At 41.1% G+C, this 18,511-nt stretch overlaps 1 protein-coding gene across 2 annotated transcripts in view; it reads right to left on the minus strand.

Annotated features, from left to right (window-relative positions):
* The window catches only part of PRDM5 (PR/SET domain 5), a 58,859-nt gene that overhangs the window by 26,330 nt on the left and 14,018 nt on the right, over positions 1 to 18,511 (minus strand). Inside the window, exons 4-11 of one of the 2 annotated variants that reach the window (XM_071555070.1) lie at positions 13,917 to 14,100; positions 13,054 to 13,228; positions 11,860 to 11,952; positions 11,482 to 11,603; positions 10,031 to 10,110; positions 7,158 to 7,242; positions 2,719 to 2,810; positions 1,230 to 1,323 (exon numbers count right to left, since the gene is read on the minus strand). In XM_071555070.1, coding sequence (XP_071411171.1) covers positions 1,230 to 1,323; positions 2,719 to 2,810; positions 7,158 to 7,242; positions 10,031 to 10,110; positions 11,482 to 11,603; positions 11,860 to 11,952; positions 13,054 to 13,228; positions 13,917 to 14,100 — 925 coding nt within the window. Of the gene's footprint in view, positions 1 to 1,229; positions 1,324 to 2,718; positions 2,811 to 5,760; positions 5,919 to 7,157; positions 7,243 to 10,030; positions 10,111 to 11,481; positions 11,604 to 11,859; positions 11,953 to 13,053; positions 13,229 to 13,916; positions 14,101 to 18,511 lie in introns of both variants that reach the window. The other variant, XM_071555069.1, reaches the window with a different exon arrangement.

Here is an 18,511-nt window from a genome sequence, read left to right on the forward strand (position 1 = left end):
TGACTCATGTTGGACAGCTCTGACTAAGCTGGCAGGAGTTACCACTGTGAAACACCTCCCGAGTCCTTCAGCCAGGCCTGTTCCCTTCTGACCAGTGTCTCTGCCACTGCAGCTCCCAGCCTGGTGTATTTTATATCACCTTAAACAGTGGTGTTCCAGAACAGCTAAATCTGCCTCAAATCACAGGCCCAGCTCAAAGATCTCAAATTTCCTGAGCTCCCATCCTCTCCAGAAAAAAAGTCCAAGTGTGTATTTTTAGAGGGACCTTTGCCAAGGCTACAATTCCACATACTGTGAATTACAGCTTTTGGATAGTCTGCAAATGCTTGTCATTAGAACATACATTACTGAAGAGGTTTTAACTTTTTTCCACCCATCATTTTTAACATTTATCATTGGGAAAAAAAAATTACAAAATCCAATGCTTTAAGATATAGCAGAAACTTTGAAAGACAATTGTAAAAGAACAAACTAAACACGCCAGCCCAGTAATTCATTTAACAGAAACACTGTTATATGGGATTAGAAGAAGAAAGATATGTGGTTTTCTTGGTTATACCAACATGAATACTTCCCAAATCAAAGTATTCCCTTCTAAGCTACAAGGATTTTAGATGATTATTTTCTAAAATCTAAACTGCTGATGTTCACAGGGTTTGAATGGCCATTCAGGGCTCTGCAAATGTTAAAGATGGAGAAAATTCCACCAAGAATAAACCTTTACACAGTCAGTTGAAAAAAAGGACAGGATGCCAAGAACAAGTTAGTCATGAGTGAAAATGGTCACAGCATTTCTCTGAGCTGTTAGTTCTGTGCCAGAGGGAGGAAACATGAGCCTGGGCTGGCACAGGAGAGAGAATTTCAGTGTCAAGCTCTCAACTGGATTACCCACAAAAGCTGAGTAAGTCACCAAGTTATCTCTGTTTCCATTTCTTCTTTCCTCAAATGGAGGTAACACTATCTCACTTAGTGCAGAAATAAATCTCTTGTCATCAGGCCACAAATCAATGCGAGATTTTCCACAGCACATTTGGATTTGCATTCAAGGGCGTTTAAAGGCAAGGTTTGAATTTGTGCTGAATTTTCTAACTGCCTGGAGTTAAGAGTGGAAGCTTAACACCAATATAATACAGCAAGCTGCATACTGAAGCAAGGTGCAAAGTGTGTGTTTTTCTCAGTGAAGTGTGAGAACTGAGGCAGCTCCTTTTCCTCTCTGATTTAGCACTTACTGTTATGGATTAAGAGATGTCTTTGCAGGGAGAAGGGGGTCCGGAACAAAGCTTTGCACTCCTCACACTGGAATGGCCTCTCCTCAGAATGGGTCTGCAGATGGAACACAGCACGTCAGGGGAAAGGCTCATGGACATCAGTTAGTTGTCATTACAGTAATTATGGCTAATTTTCTACACTGGATTCAGGAGGGGATGTCACAGCACTTTGAAACATCAGGGGATGAAGAATTAACACAATCATTCTGCCATTATCCAGAACTCTGAAAGTCAGCACAGCAGCTACTGAGTATCTGAGCCTTCCCAGTCCTCAGAGGTGTCACAGGAGGTGTGCATGGAACAGAAACAAAAAAACAGAACAACAGGGGAAAACCTACAAGCTCAGTTGCATTGCTTTGTCTGTACTAACACCGGCCTGGAGTACTCATTAATACAAATAAATGCTTTAAAACATGCACACAAACCCCTTTTTCTCAGTTGAGTTTGAAGCTAACATTGACCTGATGCTCAAGAGAGTATCTAACATTTGGCAAAGAAAACTTCTCAAATCATGACAATGGCTTTATGTATCCTTGTTTCAGTTTCTTCTATTAAAACAAAACCCAAACCAACAAACAAACCAAACACCAAAAAACCCCAGCCATGGAAGCATCAGTACTGAGATTTGTGTTGGCTGTAGAAGAATTTGTCATAGCTGAAAAACAGCCTCAAAGCCATGAAAAAAATAAAAGGCTAAGCTTGGAGGAATCTCCCAAACTACAGAGCTGCTGAAGCAAATTTCTTTTCTGGAGCTTGGGAAACATCCAGCTTTGTTCTACTTTTATAAATTTCAAAGCACTTTCTCTGTTTCCTTGTGTTATTAACTGCTGTCCCACTGTAGATAATAAGTTGTACAGACTAACTTACTATAAACCCAATTTCCCACTATTTTTGCAAAGAAAAGCAGGCTTTTAAAGGATCAGTGTCTAAATATTGTATTAGCTCACACGGACCTTATTAGAAGCTGCAGTGCAAGGAGGAAAAGGGGATAAACAGTGTTGTATAATATGCAGGAAATTAATTAAACTAGTTCATTAGATTAAGGGCAAATATGAGCTTAGTACATTTTAATATAATCTATTTTTGCCATTCAAAATAGCATACAACCATTAGAGCTGTCCCTTCAGCTGTGGACAAAAAGGGGACTGTGGGGGGACAGCATAATTACTTAGGTGTAGTCTGAGGGCCTTGCCCCTTGGTTGATTTTTAACCCCACTTAGATACACACAGGAGCAAAACATGGGAGTACTGCAGTGGTATGGAGGGGTCAACTCCTTGACCTCAGCCTATGCCCCTTAAAGCAAAAAGGCAACTGGAGAACCACCAAATGTGTGGACTCCTGGTACACGAAATCTGCTGAACGTTTCAGCCCAGGCTGCATCAGTGGACACCCTGCCCTGGCAGTCAGGCAAGATTGACAGGACATGAAGAGACTGAACTACCTTCTCACCTCAACAGGGGCTTCCTCCAGAACAGGGCTGAGACATACTGAGGAGACACTGGGGGGGAGCTCGCAGTGCTGCTGTCTGTGCTGTACCTGTTCTGTGGATAAATAGAAGGGTTCAGTCTCCAGAGCTGTCAATCTGGCACTTTCACGAGCGCAAAGGTCATGCTGGTTAGTCAAAAAATGCCCTGCTTTGGAACACTCACCACCAGAGTGATGGTTCTGAAGAGCACAGCCATTGGTACAGAGCTCTTCTTGCCACCTCCTTTAGTGTTTTAGTTTTTTATCAAAACATAAATATTCCTCTGCACATCTCACCTTTCCTACAAAGAAAACCATCTAACTAGGCACAGCCCCATGCAAGAGTACACGGATCATCTGCCAGCAACTGAGCACGGGCTCCTGGGGAGTATTTCGTGGCAGCCTTTCCTACCACAGCATCTGTGGAGGCTTAAGCCCAGCCCAAGGCTACTTATTCCCAACAGATAAACTGATGGAATACAGTTGTTTCAAATCATTATGCTCCCCAGGACCAAACAACCCTGGATTAACCATAAACCCTTTAAAATCCCGTGTCTGATGACCTATTTCTGCTCACTGTCATATCCCCATACTTCATTGCCTGAACTCATCTTCTATACACGGCAACAAAGGAGCAGATGGAACAAAAGCATCTCCTGTGTGGAGGCAATCTGCATTACATGACTCAGAACATGCACCCTCACCCAACCCAGCCTGCAGGAAAGGTACTTTTATCTGCAGCACAACCCCATACTACTCGTGCCTCCTCATTTCAGATACCATTCTCTTCCCTTGTCACAGGAACCTTTGAAATGACCCAACATTCACCCACATCTGAGAGATGTTTCAAACCACTTGCCGTGGGAGCCATCTACTCTGATACTTCCAACACAAAATCAGGCTAAATAGCCCCCATAAAGGAATCACAGAAACAACAGCAACAAGTTTCCATCTAAAACACAAATCAAGAATTCAAAGGCACAAAAGGTTTCTTTATGCTGTTAATATATAACAAGGATGTAGGTCTCCTGCAAAATCCGAAGCAGTTTTCTAAGCAGGTTGCTGTCAAACTTTAAGGCCTCTTTGCTGTTAAATGCTGTTGATTTAAAAGTTTTTAACTACTATTCCCATCATTCTTACTGCAGGTTTCTAAGCTCCCTGGTACTAACCCAGTAACCACATCCTGAAACTCAAAAAAAGCACCCTGAAATTATTTAGAGTTTGACTTCTCTTCTTCAGAAAGAAAATGAAACTTAGGAGGACATCTTACAGGAACACACAGCTAAAAAATCATTAAAAACCCAAGATGAAGAGATATATATATAGAAGTATGATACACAATAAAAGTCTGATTCCACATTCCTATGAACAAACAGAACCATTATGCTCTTCCCCTAGGAGTAGTGCAGCCTCCCCAAACCCATGGAACTTAAACCCACCCTGGCATCCCAAACCACCACATCCTTGAGTTATATGTGACAACTGATTTTTGTGCATGCACGATTCCCCTCTATTGTCTTCTACTTCTCCTCATGTTGTTTACTCAATGGAGAGAGGTGTGTCTAAAAAAAACCCAATTCAGGCCATCTGTGTCTGCCTCCTGTCTCTCCCATTCATCTCCTCATTGAGCAGGTGAGTGCAGAGTAAATGTGGATGGGTGAATATTACAGCTCTTTGGGTAATCTTTATGTAAACACAGGAATAAGTTTCTTTCAATACAGGACAGAGGTGATTTACAGCCAGTACTATGTGCAAACAGGTTCAGGAAACAACCATTCCAACATGCTTTAAGGAATCCTGGCAAAATTAGGTTCTGAATTTTAATATTTTTTCTGTTCAGTGAAGCCTCTAATCCTTTCTCATGCCAGTGGTGCTGCTGCTTTAAACAGAATTGGGTCAAAGTGTTTACTCCTTCATACTTAATCCTGAAGTCCATTTTCAACCCAAACTCCCTACCAGTCATCAATGGCAAATTAACATGAGGAAACATGCAAAAAGTGTTAAGATATAGAAGTATCTTTCTAGCTGACATTTTATGCCTTTTCCTTAGAATACATCCAGTCTGTGAGATCCTGTCCCATTTCCTCGATGCCTAAACCATAAAACACAATGACAGCAGCTATGGGAGCTAATCTTGTCCTTCAGCAGGCTGCTGCTTGCCTTCTGCTTCAGACATTTCATCCTGCAAGAGGCATTATTACTGCTCTGACATGATTTATGGCTCAGAGTGCAAGAGATGGTGCAAAGATCCTGTGCCAAATTCCCAGATGGCATATAACATGAGCCAAACTGCCAAAGACTTGTAAGGATGGGGATATCAGGGCGGGGGTTTTTATTTTTTTACAGCCTTGTAATTCTGAAACAGCAGTCGTGGATATAGCCTTGCCATCAAAAATGTAAACCCAGGTTAAAACTAATGACAGGCATTATAGAAATTAGGCCAAGCAGATTTGAGCTTAAATCAACAGAAGCAGAACATCCCTTGGTGAGCCTATTTTTCAGGTAAGGTTTCTTCTGGTGTTGTTTTAATATGTGAACACTACCAAGTTCAAATCTGGTGTAGTTTGAAAGCATCTGCTGCTAAGTCCAACAATGACTGCAAAAGGACTACACTTAAGTTCTATTCAATTGTGGTATTTCAAAAAAAGATAAATTTGAAGACATTTTAAATCAGTTACATTTTTAACTTTGTAACCTAGTATTAAAAAAACCCCCAAAACAACAAAAAATCCCCACCAAAACAAAACAATACAAAAAAAACCAGAAAAGCCAAAGTGGGATTTATTTGATGCTTTTAACCAAGCAACTGTGATTTACTTCTGCCTATTCAACTTTTTTGTTCACTAGAATTGATTTGATATTTTGAGATTTGGGATATAACAAAGAACACTAAAACTACATTCTGCAATACTTTAATCCCATGTTTATAAGCATGGCAGAGCTTAATGATGAACCACTTAAAAGAAAAAAAAAATCTGCAAATCTGAGGCTGGCAGACCTGTAAACAACAACAGCAGAGTGCTTTACCTTCTTGTGATTCTTGTAAACATTTCTGTGGGCAAATCCCTTTCCACAGAGCTTGCATTTATAAGGTTTATCTTCACTGTGTATTATTTTGTGTGCAGTCACTTGATCAAGTCGTTTGAAGGACTTATTGCAAACCTCGCAGGTGTAGGGGCGTTTTTCTGCAGAAAATGAGTGGGGGACATTTAATCTCCTGTTTATACAGGGGGAGAAGATGAAAGGCAGAGACAGTCATCTCCTCAGAGAGATTTCTGCAATTAAGTCAACCCAATTAAGATTAAACCAATTAGAAAGACATCTAATGCCCTTTATGTTAGACAGTTAAGTCACTTCACAAAAGATGAGCCATGGTGTATCTCAAGAAATTGGCACATTCTTTGCAATACTCATTGCTAAAACTAAATTCTGACTAATTAGCTTAAATCAAAAGAGAATAACTTCAAAGAGGAAAACTCTGTTTCCAGATTAGGAACGTGAAAGAGGGCATGACAGTTTAAATGTTTTAAAACTTAATTAACAATATACATATTAGCTTCCAAAACCAAGAGTTCCTACCCAAAAAGCCTTCACGCTTCAACTGGTGACTGCAACTTAACTACACTAATGCTCATCCAAAAGTGTCAAAAGCAAGCCAGGAGCCTCTGAGATACAGATTGTGTTACCAGAAATGAGCTGTTGGTGTGGACTGATACCAAGAAAAGAGTTCAGCTGTGAGCCTGTGCAGCTGTAAAAACCTGCATTTGCTTCCACGCTAATGCGTCTGACAGAGCAGTGTGTGCGTGCCCATTGTGTTGGCTGCTGTTCTAATCACCTGCGAAGGACAGGGAAAACGCGGGATTGCGGTGACCAGAAATCCCGATCTGTGTCCCGCTGCCCAGCCCAGGGACGGCCCACTCCCCGCCCACAGGGCCCTGCGCTGGCACAGAACGGGCACACTGGAACAGCTGGGTGGTCTGTGGAACGGTCTGGAGCATGAGCTGCTTTCCTCTGACTCGAAACTACATGCACAGGACTCTACTTAATACATGTGGGAATGTCTCCCCTTTCAATTACAAATCACTGACAGCACACTCCAGCTCCCATCCTCCTCTCCTCACTGGTTTTTCCCCTCCTCTAAGCCAGGCTGCAATCTTCTGCCCCATCCCAGCTCCAGGACCTCATCTACCCCAGCTGGCACAACGAAACAACTCGACAAAGCAGAAACAGGAAAAACACTACAGCATTACATTTGGATTTCTGAAAGGTTTAGATGGTCTCCTCAGAACCTGAGATTTGCTTGACCAGCTCAGGACAACACAAGTTTCACCAAGCCTTCTATTAGAGACTAATTCAGGTAAAATTCAACATATACTAAGTACACTCCCACATACCCATGGGTCTGTGTTATTTCTGTACCTTACCTGAATGAGTTATCATATGGCGTTTCAGCTGGTTGGCTGAAATAAATTTCTTCTCGCATTCCTGACACTCAAAGATCTCGTGGACCTGCAAAACAAGTATTTAATGATAATGAAATGTGTGCCTCAAACAAGATCATACATCTTAGGCACACAGTAAGTCCCTAGCAGACTAACTGTTACAGTAGCTATATTAATACTCCTAAATATCCTTTGATTTCCCCCTTGCTGGTGCCTTGGTGAAAAACATCGTCTCCCAAAAAATAAAAATTCATAGTTGCAAACAAAACCTTATCAATACAACTGTGCTGCAAATTTGTATAACCTGTGTTTCTGACTATCAGACCCACTTGAAATACCATTACTAGGAAAGCATTAAGGAACCAGATGCAGAATACCTTTTCAGAACGTTTCCTTCTAGTCATTAAGATATGTCAAAACAGCACAGCTTCATGGCCACTGTAAGCATTTTAAACCACAAGAACTATGAAACTCTTGCAGACTTGTTTCTCCTGAAAACTTTTAGATACAAGGCAGTGTCTCAAACTGTAAATGCAGTACTTTCCACATTGCAGCACATAATGTCATCAAGGATGTTGTGTTACTCACATACATGTATTTACTCCTAAGTTTAAGTTCCTGTGAGCAACTCAAGTCCAAAACATGAGACCCTGATATTAAAAGCAATCCTTTAGCAAGAATCTGCATCAGTGAAGATTTTAAAAAGATTAAAAGTCCCCTTGGCCTGCTTGCTCATTATTACCATTGTTGAGTGATTGAACTTTGTATTTTAACAAAACTTCAGGACTTATTCTCAGAATACAGTTCAGATGGTACTTGATTTGTTCTATCCCAAGCCTACAGGAAGGAAATCTTACAACAAAGTTCTTCATTCTATTACCCCAGTGCTCTGTAAGCTCCTGGACAGCATTTCCTGAGGGGTGTTGCTGGGAATTGAATTTTGTTTATACTATTGTAGCACTTGACAGCCCAAATCATGGACTACTGCAAATATCAGATATATAGTAATGTACCATGGGAGAGTAAGACAAGAGAGAACCAGTGGATATACACAGTGCTACAGTTTCCTTGAAATTACTGAGATAAAATAAAATTTTAAAAAAGGCATTACACCAAAAATTAACATATTACAAGCAACAGTCTGGAAAACAAGAAGGTAAGATTAAGAGATGGAAGTTGATGACAGCAAAGTTTAATTGTGCATGGCTAAGGAAGGGCTTGTCGTTAGACACTTAAGGCACAAGTGATGCACAAGACACATCAAGCTAAAAATGAGTTGCAATCAAAGGTGACATGAAAGCTCCAGATCTGGATGATGTGTCTTCAGAAAGCAAACATATGTCAATCCCCTTACAGCCACCCTCTTCACCTCCTGTCTCTGTGTTTGTTACATTTATCTTTCTGTTGTTTGGGCTGATTTTCTGTTATGCTTTACCTTTCTATTCTCTACTCTTATTGCTCACATTGACAAGGAATGTGTGGGGAAAAAAATCATCTCTCTCCCCCAGTTACACCTATTACTTTGTTACTGGTTTTATTGCCTGTAAAAATATTTCTGGCAATGATGATCCTGTCCCACTTCCTACAAAAGCAAAGGAATTGAAGCAGACAGACAGCATGAGTGCCATCTTCTTCACTATCTGATGTGTGAATCTGCAATATCTATTTTCTGGATATTTAAAAAGAGAAGTCAACCAAGAAGAGTAAACAAAGTTTTATGCACAAAATCTTCATGGTGATTTTTAAGATAAGTGCTCAGCTGACATGCCCAATGCCCTTTGAGCAGCCTGTTAGTGTGTGTGTGACAGTGTCTGCACAGAATTACAGCTACTGAAACAGAACATTTGAATCAAATGGACACACTAACCAGGATGTTCTGCATTTTCAGGGCCTGATGTGTGAAAGGTGCACCAAGGCACAAAGCTTTTAATTACGTGTAACAAGGCACACCACGATTTGGTTTGAGGAGTAACAAGGCATAGCCCTGGTAATCAAGAAAGGCAGGGCATAGTAATGCAGGCTGGGAGAAAAACAAATTAAAATGGAGGGGCCTCACCATTTCCTTTGCAACAATATATTTTAATTGATATCATCTATATCCTCAATGGATTCAGGTTATAACCAGGGCATTATCAAAGCCTTGCAGTTAATCTGATAAACAGTACAATGTAGCTTTTTGCAAAACCAGAATCTCCTGGGTTTTAGTGATTTATCAAATTAATCTTGCTGGGACTTCCTTTGGGTGTAATGGCTTCAGAATCTCACATTCATAGTCCATGTGTATTTGTGTATGAACACCCTTATTTCCAATAGATGCTTTTCAAACTGTTAACCCCCCCGTTCTGGTTACAAAAGATTATGTGCATAAACAAAAACACATTAAAAATTCAGGTTTAAAGCTGAAATTTTCTTAGTCCTGTGTAAGTACAACACAAATAACACCCTCAATGCTATGTCAGAAAGCAACGACTATACAAAACCAGAAGGCTCATGAACGTGTTCTATGGTCTGTCTGTCTGCTATCCTTACATAACACACTTGAGATTCAGCTTAGTGTTTAAGAAAGCACAGTAAGAGCAGCAGGCAGCTCTGGCTTAATGCTGGAATGCACAAATGATACAAGCACAAGCCTATTTGCACTGGGGGAAACACGCATTAAAACTTTAGGAAGATTTTTGGTTTAACCAACTGCGATTACAAAAATAAGTCCCCACACTAAAATATGTTGGTTTTGTAACCATGAAAGAGATTAGCCAAAGGTTTGCATTACAGCAGCTTTCAAGTGACCCAAGCACCACAGCCTCCCATCCCAGGGAAGGCAGTGCCTGCTGTGAGCCAGCCTTCATCTCACTGACCTTTCGATGCTCCTGCAGATTTGCTGCCGAGGAACATTTCTTATTGCACACTGAACACATCAGCTTCTTCCTAGAGTTTCCTGAAACAGAAACAAAATACCACCAACATCTTAAAAAGGAAGTGCTAAGAAAGAACTTAAATATTTCCACTGAGCCTGTGACTTTTCACAGGTCATTTGACTGACATAAGATTTTTACATTTGTAGCCCATCTTCAAAGTGTTCTATATCAGGAGTTCTCTGTGGGTGTCCAAAAAACCAGTTACTGATGGAATGTAAAGCAAGAAAACCAGAACAATAAAGAAAAAGCCTCTTCAAATATATGTTATCATACATCACCAATCCCATATGAAGAGCACAATTGCCAACTAGAACAACTCACTGCACAGCTGAACAGTTCATTTCTTCCCAAAGTCAATCCAGGAGTTAATGCAGCAATGACAAGAAAGATCCCAAACATTTCCCATCTTTTTTTGTTTAGAAAGCATCCTACTCTTTAAAATAATGTATCACTAATGGTCTTCAACTGAATAAAACAGGGAAATCCTACTGGCACCCAAGCTCGAGTTCAAATCTCGTCTAAAACGTAATTCCAAAACAAGCTACAGATCAGACACCAGATGCATTTTCTTCTCTTTTCACAACTGCTTTAAAGAGTGACAGACCATTTAACTGAGTTTATTTATTACTTACCGTTAGAAATTCATTTTAGAAACACATAAAGCCATTTTATTACAAGATAAAGCCATTATAAACCTAATTCTTTGTTTATAACCACATGCCCACACAGGACAGTTCCTAGTTTATGTAAAACATGTTCATGCTACACTGAACACCAAAAATAATGGGCACAGATCAAAGTGGAGGGGAGAACTGCTTAGTTAGGCATGGAAGTATGGATCATAAACAAACCCATTAGATGGATTCTTTCTCAGTATTTCAGAATCTCAACATCCTACACCCTTCCTTCTTGTTTCTTCTGGGTTGTCTGGTCTGGCTTCCCACACAACAGGGCTGTAGAATTTCATGCAACACCCTCACCAAGCCTAGTCATTTGGGAAGCATGTCTGCCAGAAAGACATCCCATTGTGTCCTGAAAATACCAAAAAAGCAAGAACTCCCCTGCTCCTGCAGCAGTTTGTGCCAGGGCTTGATTCTCCTCACTACTGAAACATTTTGCTTCATCTATTCCTTGCCCAGCTTGCACTTCTCAAGATGCTTATTACATTTTCTGTAGGAGACTAATGATTTATCTGGTTTACAGTAATTCCTCCCTGGAGGAGGAGGAGGAATAGTTACTCCTGCAACTAGTTACTCCTTAACTTTCATTTTGATACAAATTAATCCATTAAAAAAAGCAACCAAAGACAATGTTTACTCTGATTTGCAAATTTAAGGGTAGGAACAAGTTGGAGGGGGTTTTCTCTGAAGAAGCATTGGGCTCTTTCTTACCACTGTGAACATTTTCTTTGTGTTTTTTCAGGGCATCCTTACTCTTGAACCTCTTCCCACAGCTATCTGCCTTGCAGATGAATCTGGCATCCCCTCTGCAGGCCTCCTTGTGCTGTTCATAACTACATGGAAGTGCAAATAAAGAGAAAAACCCACCACATGAAGCAGCATCTCCAGAAACCAGACACACAGCAGTACTCCGAGCTGAACACGTGCTGCACTGCAGAGCTCCAGGGCCACCTCATGCATTACTTACAGCAGAGAGGAATGAAAGCATTTGAGTCCTTCCCCTGTTAGGATGCACAGACACTACAAGCTGGAAAGCAAACATGCAAAGGGAGGCCAGCAATGACATGACAGCAGTCCAGGACACAACACCTCGATTCCGAGCTGAAGGAAGTGTTGCAAACAGAGCACTGAAAGCTTCGGGAGGAGTCTCCTGGGCTGACATTCTCTGTGCACTGAAGTACACTGAAAGACAAGTAAAAGGAAAAAAAAACAAAATAAGGGGAACATTCTATGACTTACACAGCCTTGCAGTAGCTAAAACACCTCTGCAAAGCTTCGAGCAGGAGATCAATCTATCTCATGTGTGCAGTCCCCAGGAATTCAGTGGGACTCCTCAAGTGTCAGGACCACACTGCTGCTCCCTCACAGATTCATCTTACCTTGCTTGAGATAAAATACACAGCACGCACCAAACCTCTATTACAGACTGGAAGAAACATGGCTAAGTTCAAGAGAAAATATTTCACTGCCTCCACCAAATATTTCTCTGCTATGAATTTTATTTCTTTCCATGAAAAAACACAGCTCTCACATAATGCTGCCAGCTCTAGGAACAGCAACATTATTCAGATGTAGGAAAGATCAATTGATTAGAAGAGCAGCCATAAGGGCATTCTATGCAAAATGAATCTATTTCTTTCCAATACAAGAGAGAGAGTTAAACATACTGTCTATAATCACTTAAACATCTAATGCACCATCTGTAGTTAAATGTATAATAAAATGTAATATATCTAATTGTAATAAAAAATACATATAAACAAGAAAAGACAAAACCAGTTATGTTTCTGTACAGAAGTGAAATTGTAAAGTATATGACTTTAGTGACAAAACTGCATATTTATATTCTAAAAGACAATAAAGATGTGCTCTTAAATCTCACATCTTTCATGTTTCTACTTGGTTTTTTCCATCCCTGAAAGCTGTTTAGTTTTTTACCTAAATCCTACTTTAATTCTGTACCAACATCCACAGCTTAAAATCAACATCTCCTAAACTACTAAATATTCCACTGATGGAGATCAGTAGTTTTGCACCAAACTGCAGCTCTGGTCTGGTCTACAGTGTATGATTTTTAAACACAAAAAATTAGCAACATTTTTGCAATTGAAATTCAAGTCTCCAACAAATAGACAAAATTAACATATTAAAAGACTAAAGTAGACTAAGGGTACAAATACAGAAGCATAAGAATTAAAGCTTAAATTGTGATGAAGAGAAACAAATGATTGAATGAAATCAAGTGAAACGATCCCTGAAAAAACACTCCTGGTTTCTACTCACTGTCTCTGCAGAGCTTGTTTAACAGGGAATTTCTTTCCACAATTTCGACACTTAAATTCCTTTTCCTCACTGGGTTTTTGGTGCAAAGTCTGAAGATGTTCAGCCAGAATCTCCTGGCTGGCAAAGCTGGATTCACAGTGTGGGCACGCATGGTCCTCTTTACAGGTGAGGGGATCTGCAGGATTGGAGGCAAAACCAACTAAAGAACTAGTTTTGAGGCAATGTTTTGGTTACATTAAGGGAGATTTTCTGCCAGAAACAGATTATGCAAAATGGTGTCATGAAATTCACACAGGACATTGTCTGAATGGATTATACACAGCCTGTCTTGAGTGGATTACCAGCAGCATTACTGAAAATGGAGGCAAAGTATTAAGCTGGGTGTGCCTTAGGCTGTTGGCCCAAATTAGTCATGCAGGTTGTCTCTGCTTTGACAAAGGTGCTGAGAATTCCCCAACAGCTCAGGCCACCCTCCTTTTCTTACACATCTCACCTTCAGGGCTGGCTGAACAGCTTTAGGAAAAGGTTCATTTCTCTCCTGTCTAGGCAAGAAGGAAAGTACCCCACTTAGAGCAAAAATTTGGCTTTCATAAGACCATGTCACGTGAAATGAGCTCTGTCTTACTTCAGAAATTAAGCATTTCTTCTTATGAAATCTGTGCTCACCCATTTACCCAGTAATGCACAGGGCTGGATGCTTCTTATTAGACAGAAAACAACCTCAAGTCTAACCAAAATAAAGAGCTAAGTCATACAAAACCCAAGAAACCCTTGAGTTCCCCAGTCCTGTACAGGTAGTGTTCTCTTCCTCCTTCATTACTATTTTAAGCTCTCAATTACCCTGTTTTTCACATAGTGCTCACCTGCCATTTTCTCACCAGCTGGTTGCATTTCTTTATTGTTGCCACCATCTTCAACTTCATGGATAACAGTTATCTCTTCCTCCTCCTCTTCCTCTTCTTCCATGTCACTGTCCAAGTACCCAATCAGAAGTTCTGTGTCTGTTTCAATATCTTCCACAGCCAGATAGAAAATATTTTCCCCTTCCTGTTGCAAACAGTGAAGTAGAAGCAATAAATAGTTATGTCAGAAAAACAAAGATCCAGACACAAGTATGGGACCCTGAATGAATATCAGGCCTCAGCTATGGAAGGGTTGGTCCCCTTCCTCAGGGAGCACAATGCTACAACAACAGCCTTTCTGAGTCTCCTCTCCCAGTGTGGCTACATGGATAAAGTGCATTGCTATTCTGGTATTTGGGAAATGTTCCTCTTCCTGAGGCTTTTCCATTATGCACTGTAGTTCAGACCAAGCTGAAGGCGGCACTCAAGTTTTCTCCTGCCACATTCTACTTGACAAGAACTTCAGAGTTTGAAAATTAAATATTTGAGCATCAGAAAAATAACAAGGTTTAGTCCCTAATGCAGCTTTAACTCTCTCTCCAGCTGGCTGCATCAATTCTCACAGCTTTCAGCAGCATGTTTACAGTGTTATTTTCTCTCTCTCTCAAGATTCCCAGCCTCCTCCAGCAGGTTATCTTCACTATCAAATGAGCAGGCACATCTGGAAAACGCACTGCAAACATCCTGCTGCTTTAAATCAGGGCACATCCACGGCAGGCCTAAAGATCCAGCCCACATTCTGCACCACAGGACAAACTACAGAAAAATAAGCTCCAAAACCCTCTTGACAATGACTAAACAAGCTCCCAAATAGATACATAAGCTGACAACTTTGGTCTCTGACAACACGTAATTAAAGTTACCAAGGTTGGCACGGTGGGGGGCGAGGGGGGGAATCTATAGCAAAACCATCTGTCTCCTAAACTGATATTCAAAGATGCCTCTTTTTTACCATATGGGAGCCAAATGCTTCAGGTACTACCCAAGCCGCTGAAGGAAACACATTTTCATGCAAAGAAGACTCCCAAGTTCTATCATAAATCTTTAAGCTTATCTGATTAACATCCAGCAAAGTTAACTGAAGCTTCTTCACACTCCATCCAGCCATATATTTTGTAACAAGCTTCCTCGAACAGGGACAAGATAATGATTTTTAATTTTGTAATATACTAATATTAATTCAAACTGTCAGCAGAGATGCAGCATTCCTCGAGCTGCAGAAGGTCTGTTATATATTACACAAGATACTGTCACACAACAGTGAAACTTCCTTAATTCAGTACACCTGATAGAGCTGCAGCTTTCAAGGATGCACCACTTTTCTGTCCTTATCTCAAGAGCAGCATTCAAAAACAAAGCAAAGTATGCATTTTTCCCCCAAGATCTATTCTGCAGCCCAGGTATCTATCAGTCTGCCACACTAACTTCCACAAGTTGCTGGTTTTCATATGTCTCTGTAAGTTGCAGAGACCTTTAATTTACTGCAGTCTAAACTCAAAACAAATCATGTACTGAAAATCTTGACATGAGGAGAAGTAAAATGCCTTTCTACACTCAGACTCCACTTACACAGGATAAAACCACTAGGGTAAACCTCCAATACATCACTGTGTAGGACAACCTTGTTCTAAAAGCAAGACAACCTTATGAAGGGAAGCACATACCTATTTCTGGCTTGCAAAAAATAATTTAAAAAAATAAAAATTTTGAGAATTGAAAGAAAAAAAGGAAAAGCCACATATCCCAGGCAGAAATAAAGTCCCAAACATACTCATTGAAGAACCAAATAGCACACCTTTCAGTTTGGCCATGTGACACATCTTACACCACACAGTAAATCAGGGAGAACAGCAACCAGAACTAATTATTCAGGTTAACTTAGACCTGGATCATGAACCCCAACAACAGAGCTCTTATCAATCCTGCTGCATCCTCACGATGTCTGCATTGTCCCTACATGCAGCTGGGGCTTATTTCACATAAATTCTGTGTCTGAAAACATCCTGGTTCTTCCCAATTTGTGTACTTTTGGTTAGTAAAAAGAATAATGAAAGAAGTACCAAGGACTGTCAATGCTTGAGTGCTCTTGGTTGCATTTGCATTGAGAAGTTTTGGTGCCAGCCCAATTTAAACTCATTTGTCCTCCAAGAATAATTTGTTTGCCTTCTCCAGCCAAACAATTGCTAATAGCCAGCTATTCAGAGCAGTAATTAATCAAGGTATACCCAGACTGTAGTAGCTCCTCAAGGCAGCATTTTCAGTGGAATCAGGGGAAGTTCTCCAGAAACCACAAAAGAATTAGGTCTCTCCCTCCTCCAGGGGCACATGCATGAAGCACATGAATCTACATGTGTGCAAGCACAGTAAACACCATAAGAAATCTTCTGAATAATTGTGATAATCCTCCTGTTTCCAAGAACACATCTGCAGTTGTTCCTCCTGCTTAGACTCTCCAGGATGTTTTCCTCACAATGTCCACCTGCAGCAGGCAACAATGGCCTTGGGAGAAAACTCCAAGTGCTGGTCATGGTGGCACCACAACTTCCCTTCATGCAATTCCTGGTTTATTACTCAGCTTTGTTTCCCTCAGTCCCTCTCTTCCCTGTCATCCTTTAGACTGCAAGCTACACTGACCTGCTCAGCAAATACAGTTCTCCTGTTATCTCACTTTGGCTCCACTACAGGTACCTCTCCCATGCAGGTTCTTGGCTTTCCCCTACACTGCACACTTTCACATGTGCTTTGCAAGGGGGGAGGCTGACAGGGAACACGGGGTCACTGACAGCCCATCACACCTTCATTCAGAAGTGTAAGACATACAGATCATTTCTGAAAGCTTAAAACACAGGAGGAGGGAGCAGCATGTAGTCTTTTATTACCTGAGGGAGTGTAAGGCTTTTACATCCCTCAGAGCCTGATCAGCTGGCTCCAACACAGCCTTCTTAATCCTTACCCACTTTCCCTCTGTGCCCACACCACTCCTTTAAAAGTGACCTCTGTCTCCAATTCCCTGGCAGCAAGCCAGCTCTTCAGCTTACCTTTTGTGCCAGTTGTCCCTTGCTACCTCCCCAGACAAGCCCACTCCCTTTCCCGGTCTGTGCCTGCAGCTCCAGGTTGTCACGTTTGCCAGAGCAATACCAATACTGGCAATGTCTGTGAGGGCAGAAACCACTATCCAGGAGATCACAGAATCATAGAATTGATTGGGCTGGAAAAGACCTCCCAGATCATCAAGACCAACCCTTGGTCCAACTCCAGTCCCTTTACCAGATCATGGCACTCAGTGCCACGGACAATCTCAGGTCAAAAACCTCCAGGGATGGGGAATCCACCAACTCCCTGGGCAGGCCATTCCAATGCCTGATTACTCTCTCTGGAAAGAATTTTTTTCTGATCTCCAACTTAAATTTCCCCTGGCAGAGCTTGAGCCCGTGCCCCCTTGTCCTATTGCTGAGTGCCTGGGAGAAAAGACCAACCCCCACCTGGCCAGAACTTCCCTTCAGGTAGTTCTACACAGTGCTGAGGTCACCTCTGAGCCTCCTCTTCTCCAGGCTAAACAGTGTGTGGAGATGATTTCTTAGAGGCCAAGGCAGGAGGAGACAAAACCACAGGCACAGGAAAGGTCAAAACCAGCATGCAGTAGAGGGAAGGTGTGATCAGGTGTCCTGGGGGAGCTGGTGAAGCAAGATACCTTTACAGAGGTGCTGCTGGGGATCAAAGTGACCCTTGTCCCTCTCAAGCAAAGGGGAAATGTAGCACAAAGATACTGAGGGAAGCTTCTCTTGTTTTCAAGCTGATTCATACATGGAAAATGCTTAACAGTTTAAGGCATATATCCCTGTCCTGCTCAGTCTGCTCCTGGGAGAGCAGCATGTTTGTGGCTGTCATCAGCCAGGAAGCAGATGGATCCTGGAAAGACTTCCCTGGTGATCTATTCCTACTGTGCTGCATTGCATGGCAAGGCAGATGCCCCCAGAGACATAAACGTGAGACTACACAGAGCTCAAGGCTAAACTACAGAAGCAATCCCAACATCTCTCTGGTATTCTTAGGCCACACTGTGTTTTTCAGAAATAGCTCCCTGTGAAAGAATATTTTTCCAACTGAATGTTCTGTATTACAATAGACTTTGAGATACTAGAAACCCCTATGAGATAATTTAGCAAATTTTTGTTTCTGTAAATTTGCCTTCCTTATACTTGTTATCATTTTGTACAGGCCAATTGTTTACTCTATTTTTCTCTGTAATTTTTCCAAATGCTTTTCTGCAAAACCTTTTATAGGACTAACATTCTTGCCACTCTTTTTTCAACCATCCTTCAGCTCCAGAATGATCCCTTAAAGAGGCATGAAAGCACTAAGCACACCCTAAGCAAGGTATAACATTACATAATACAGTGTAACAGCTCTGTCCGTTTGTTTATTTAAATAATCATTTTCCTTATCAAGAAACCCTCTGGTACACACTGGATAGTCCATTAAAATGACTATTGAGAAGTTCAGGTCATTGTACTGAGTGGTTTTTTGGAAATTCAGTAGTGAACATGGATTGTTCA

Source organism: Pithys albifrons, chromosome 5 (assembly GCF_047495875.1).
Source record: "Pithys albifrons albifrons isolate INPA30051 chromosome 5, PitAlb_v1, whole genome shotgun sequence".
Classification (NCBI taxonomy): domain Eukaryota; kingdom Metazoa; phylum Chordata; class Aves; order Passeriformes; family Thamnophilidae; genus Pithys; species Pithys albifrons.